The sequence below is a fragment of the Vipera ursinii genome, assembly GCF_947247035.1.
Source record: "Vipera ursinii genome assembly, chromosome: 6".
In the NCBI taxonomy this organism is placed as follows: domain Eukaryota; kingdom Metazoa; phylum Chordata; class Lepidosauria; order Squamata; family Viperidae; genus Vipera; species Vipera ursinii.
The window spans coordinates 6305685-6311684 of NC_139515.1; the positions used below are offsets into that span (position 1 = coordinate 6305685).

General features: G+C 40.3%; 1 protein-coding gene across 2 annotated transcripts in view; it reads left to right on the forward strand.

Annotated features, from left to right (window-relative positions):
- The window catches only part of CD36 (CD36 molecule (CD36 blood group)), a 42211-nt gene extending 36573 nt beyond the window's left edge, over positions 1–5638 (forward strand). For both annotated transcript variants that reach the window (XM_083366313.1, XM_083366314.1), the window contains exons 11-14: positions 621–694; positions 1351–1405; positions 3342–3506; positions 5113–5638. In XM_083366313.1, the coding sequence (XP_083222439.1) occupies positions 621–694; positions 1351–1405; positions 3342–3506 (294 nt within the window). In that variant the 3' untranslated portion in view covers positions 5113–5638. The remainder of the gene's footprint in view (positions 1–620; positions 695–1350; positions 1406–3341; positions 3507–5112) is intronic.
- Positions 5639–6000: the final 362 nt, after the last annotated feature.

Below are 6000 nucleotides of genomic sequence, written 5' to 3' on the forward strand. Positions count from 1 at the left end.
GCAAACATCAATCTCAAAATTGATGAATATCCACTTTAAATTAATTGCAATCACATCCCTGAAACAATAGCAGTGTTCGAATATCTCAGGGGCTGTCACAAACAGGAGGGAGTCAAGCTATTCTCCAAAGCGCCCGAAGGCAGGAGAAGAAGCAACGGATGGAAACTGATCAAGGAGAGAAGCAATCTAGAACTAAGGAGGAATTTCCTGACAGTTAGAACAATTAAACAGTGGAACAACCTGCCTCCAGAAGCAGTGAATGCTCCAACACTGGAAGTTTTTAAGAAGAGACTGGACGGCCATTTGTCCGAAATGGTATAGGGTTTCCTGCCTGAGCAGGGGGTTGGACTAGATGACCTCCAAGGTCCCTTCCAACTTTATTATTATTATTATTATTATTATTATTATTATTATTATTATTATTATTATTATTATTATTATTATTATTAAGTATAGTAGCTACGACTTCCTGGCTATTGAGAATCAACTTTGTCCAGTGCTGGGGAAATGCCTCCAAAGTCAGCATCTGGATGCGTTTTTTTTTTCCTTCTATTTAATGCTGCTAATGTTTGAATATCCCCATCACTACCACAAAGCTCACTGTTTTTATTTTGTTTTAGCTCACCGGATTTACCTTGCATTTTGCCAAGAGGCTGCAGATTAATATTTTGGTGAAACCGAATTTAAAAATCACGTAAGTCTCGACTGTCACTCTTTTCTATTGGGAAAAAGTGAACTGTTTGTTCTGCACGTCTGCTTATCGGGAGAACTGGTTTATGGGCAATAGCATCTTGGGGAGGGGTCAAAATCTGCAAGATGGCGGGCATGACATCCTCAGTGCCCCCTTTATGCGTGCAGGCTGTAGAGGTCAACTGTGGCCTTCAAGTCTCCTTGAAGCCTCTTCTGAAAAAATTCTGATAGGACAGATGGACAATGATTTTGTGTAGGCTTTAAAATCTATCATTTTAAAAAAAAACAACTCCATCAATCTCATTCCCCTGAGACATTCCCATCTACATTACAGATAAGGCCTTATCTGCATTGTTGACCTCTTCCACCCTTCCAAAATATATATGTGCTTGGCCACAAAGAAAAGAGAGAGAGCTCTCCATTTTGCTTATTTTGAAAATGCCATTAGCCTTTTGCTTAAAGGTAACAATCTAAATGAATGTTGACATTTCTAACCAGGTTGAAGTTGGAGGCAAGGCAATTTCAATCGGGCTCCAAGAAAAAATAGTATAGAACTTCAAATAATGGGGTAGTCATTTCTTGTATTATCAGAAAACAGCTGGCCCAAACTGAGTTGTTTTAATGTTGCTGCTTTTCTCCCCTTATTTTTGTTTTCTGCAGAGCGCTAAAAAAAGTCAAGCATCACTTTATCTTCCCTATTTTGTGGCTGAATGAGGTCAGTGAGTGTCTTTTTCAGCTGCTGTAATCTTTCCTTTTAGTTTGACTCTTTGACCAATCCGGGAATCACTGTTGATTGAATGAACTAAGCAAATCCCCCAAAATATCTGCTTCTCTGCGATCACCTAGCCATCATGGAAAGACTAAGAACTTGTCTCAGTTCTCTGACCTGGGAGAAGATCCATAGATCCTGTCCTTAACTGGTCCTGGTTTCCTCTGAAATGAAACCAGTAGAAGCCTACTTCCCATATCACCCATTCTCTCCTTTCCCAGTTTTCACTCCTTCTCCCCACATAAAGCTCTCAATCCCGTTATACAGAAGGAAGCGGGGAAAATCTGAGTGGCTTCCTTTTGGATGACACAAAGTCATCTTGACCATCAGGAGGTGTTGCTTTGCTTTCTTCTTGGCTTTGTGCTACAGTATTGACCGCAGGGATGAAGATACAGTATTTGGCCATTCTGATTAGGGTTTTCCTCTCATTGCTAACTGGAGAAGGGGCACAGTTGTTGAAAACCTGGGGCTGTAGAAGTGTTTCTCCATGGCTGCCACACACCCAACCCCTGATTGCAGCCATTAATTTTTGGCATGACAGAAGAGAGACATTATTAAACACAAGGACTAATAGCATTTGCAACCCTTGTTGTTGTTGTTGTTGTTGTTATTATTATTATTATTATTATTATTATTATTATTATTATTATTAAACTTTTATTCATAAAACATGAAACTCAGTCAACTGAACACTCAAATTGACTGGCACTAAGGGTTGACACGGGTTGCTGCCAGCATCCTAGGTATCAACCAGGTATCTCCTTAAAATGTAAGATGTTTCGAGTAGCACAGTTTTTTGTAGCTTTGCTGGAGTTATTGCAGGAAGCTGCAATTTCTTGATGTATGTTGCAAAGTTTTTAGATACAGTTTCCAGTGCCTTGATGACAATGGGTATCACTGTTACACGTTTCATCCATAATTGCACAGTTTCAATGGCCTGGTTGCGGATTATTATTATTATTATTATTATTATTATTATTATTATTATTATTATTATTATTATTATTATTATTATTATTATTATTATTATTATTTTATTCATAAAACATGAAACTCAGTCAACTGAACACTCAAATTGACTGGCACCAATGGTTGACACGGGTTGCTGCCAGCATCCTAGGTATCAACCAGGTATCTCCTTAAAATGTAAGATGTTCTGAGTAGTGCAGTTTTTTGTAGCTTTGCTGGAGTTATTGCAGGAAGCGGCAATTTCTTGATGTATTTTGCAAAGTTTTTGGATACAGTTTCTAGTGTCCCGATGAGAATGGTTATCCCTGTTACACGTTTCATCCATAATTGCGCAGTTTCAATGGCCAGGTTGTGGTTTGTTTATTATTATTATTATTATTATTATTATTATTATTATTATTATTATTATTATTATTATTATTATTATTATTATTATTCCACATGTCTGTGGAGCTTTTCAGTCATCCAGGTCATGGTTGTCCTAAAGATGCTTTTTCAAAAGGCAACTGGAGACGTCTCGCTTCTCATCCAAGAAGCTTCTTCAGTTCTGACTGCCTGGACTATCAGAACTGAAGAAGCTTCTTGGCTGAGAAGTGAAACATCTTCAAGGAAAAGCAAAAGTCCAGTTGCCTTTTGAAAAGAAAAAAAAGCACCTTTGGGACTGTTAAAGTAGCTCCTTGCTGTGTTGTTCCTTCTCTTTTTGCTGCTTTTCCACCTGATCACAGAGAATCAGTTTGCTAATTGCAATAGTCTTCTTCCCTGCTGCAAGTTGGGCACTCCATTTCACGTAAAATGATGCAAATTGCAAAATAGCACTTATTTGAGAAGAGGATTATTGCTGCTGAGGATTCACATTGTATTCTTCTGCTGGAAGGATGCTGAAAAATGCTTTCCCCCCCCTTTCTTTCTCTAGACAGCTATTATTGGTGATGAGAAAGCAGAAGCTTTCCGATCAAAAGTGACCAACAAGATCAAATTGCTGTACTACCTTCAATTGGTGCTAATTATCACCGGTTCTGTGTTGTTCCTGGGATTCCTAATTGCTTTTTGTGTATGCAGAGGGAAGAGTCCTAAATAAGTAAGTCAGGTTTGAAATTAAGATCTGTTGGAATACATGATTCATGTATTTGTACAATGACTAAAGCAGTATGTTCTTCAACCAGTAGATGGCAGAGTTTATAAGTTTGTAGTTGCATCTATGGTATACTCTATGTCTTTCCTCTGAATAAAGTTTCCTGCTTCCTTCTCGCAGTTAAGCAGAAAAGCACATGTGGACAGTGCACTGTTTGTTCTGTAGGGCTATATACAGACTTCCTAACAAAATGTGTAATTAATTAATTTCGAAGGACTCTAGGCTCCATTACATGTGACCTAAGACATTAAAAATAGTGGGTAGCAAAAGAAGAAGAAGGAAAAAAAACACCAATGTACAGGCAACCGTTCCAGCTAATAGATAATATTCTATGGGAGCTTAACAACCAGCACTTGGGGAACCAACCAGATTTTCAATCCTTGGGAATGAAACAGATCTTTGGACAGTTGCTGTTATGCAGTGCCATGTCATAAGTTGCCATTGCTTAGCAATTTTGTTTTTAACGGCATACTCATAAGAGTCCATGGTTAATCTGTTACTTTCCTTGAAACATCTCTGGCCTCTTCACAATTGACCTTGATGTAGGCACACGATACAGAAGCATCTTGACAGACTTGAGCATTGGGCTCTATCTAACAAGATGTAGAGAAAAATAAGGTTTTACACGTAGGCAAGAAAACCCAAATGCACAAGTATAGAATAAGTGGTACCTTGCTCAAAAATAGCAACTGCCAGAGGGATCTCGGAGTCTTAGTGGACAATCCCTTAAATACGAGCCAGCCGTGTGCTGCAGCTGCCAAAAAAGCCAACTCAGTCCTAGGCTGCATTAACAGAGGGATAGAATTAAGAGTACGTGAAGTGTTAATACCACTTTACAATGCCTTGGTAAGGCCACACTTGGAATACTGCATCCAGTTTTGGTCACCACGATGTAAAAAAGATGTCGAGACTCTAGAAAGGGTACAGAGAAGAGCAACAAAGATGATTGGGGGACTGGAGGCTAAAACATATAGGGAACGGTTGCTGGGATTGGATATGTCTAGTTTAATGAAGAGAAGGACGAGGCGGGGAGGGGACATGATGGCAGTGTTCCAATATCTCAGGGGCTGCCCCAAAGAAGAGGGAGTCAAGCTATTCTCCAAAGCACCAGAAGGCAAGACAAGCAGTGATGGATGGAAACTGATTAAGGAGAGACGCAACCTAGAAATAAGGAGAAATTTCCTGACAGAACAATTAGTCAGTGGAACAACTTGCCTCCAGAAATTGTGAATGCTGCAACGTAGGGTCTCCTGCCTCAGCAGAGGGTTGGACTAGAAGACCTCCAATGTCCCTTCTGTTATTCTGTTATGTAGGGCTTTCACATATTGATCCTTACTGGCAACAGAGAAATACAGTGATGGATGCTGCTATGTTTTAACCAAGGACCCCTAGCTTGAGGAAGAGATAGGCAAGCAGAGATAAAATAATCATATGGATCTTAGTAACTTAGCTCCAAGATGCATTCAAATAGAAATTAAGTCCCAGTCAATCCTCCAAACAATTCTGGATTTATCTGACTCATTTGTGTGCTTTTCTTTTTGTCATCCTGCAGGATGCTGCTGGCGAACGCATCCATTTGTTCCAATTTCAAGCAGAGAGTAGACCTGCCTTCCTGGTGTTGTTGTTGGTTGTGGTCTGTAAAATGTAAATATCCTGCAGGAGATGTCTGCAATACAGCGGTGACAGATCAGTCATTTTCCAGTCAGAAATCCACGGACATTCAGATGACCTGTTTTCACACCAACAGAAAGACTGGCTGGTGTGAAACCCAAACTTCTGGGGCTCTCTGAAGAAAATCCCGTTTTCGCCCCCTCCCCCCCTTCGAAATGAAACTCCCGTTTTGCATCTGACTTTTGTTCTGCCGATTTTGCAGCTCGACTGCCATTCCCTCTGCATCCTTGGGAGTTGAAGAATGGGAACCAACTGAGTGGCTGGGCTGGGAAAGGATGGTTTTGTTGGCCTCCCCACTCCGGTGAAGAAAAGAATCCCTGTTGTGTTTGTCTTCAAAAGCTGTGACTTTTTTTTTAAGGAAAGGAAGAAAGACCAACAACTGTAGACTATTAATTGCTAGTAAAGGACTTGCCAAAAAGGCCTGTTTGATTGTGTGGGTTTCTGTCCACCCCATCCCAAGCTCCTTTAACTTTCCCTCTCTGCTGAAGATTTGCAAAGTTGCTTCCTGGTGAGCTGTGGTGGGAAGATCTTGGGGATAACGTAACGATAAGCATCTTAAATTAAGACACCCTGAGTATTTTTTGGCAGGCCCCCAAGCTTTCTCGAAGAGTCGGTCTTAATAGTTTTGGCTCGAACAAACCTAGGTGAGGTTCTGAGTCACATATGGGTGGTGTGTTGTTTTTGGAGATGAAATCTGAGCTTGTTTCCGTTTGTCACGGGCAGTTTCCCAGCTTCAGAAGTAGCAGAAAAGCAATGCAGCTTGTCACTA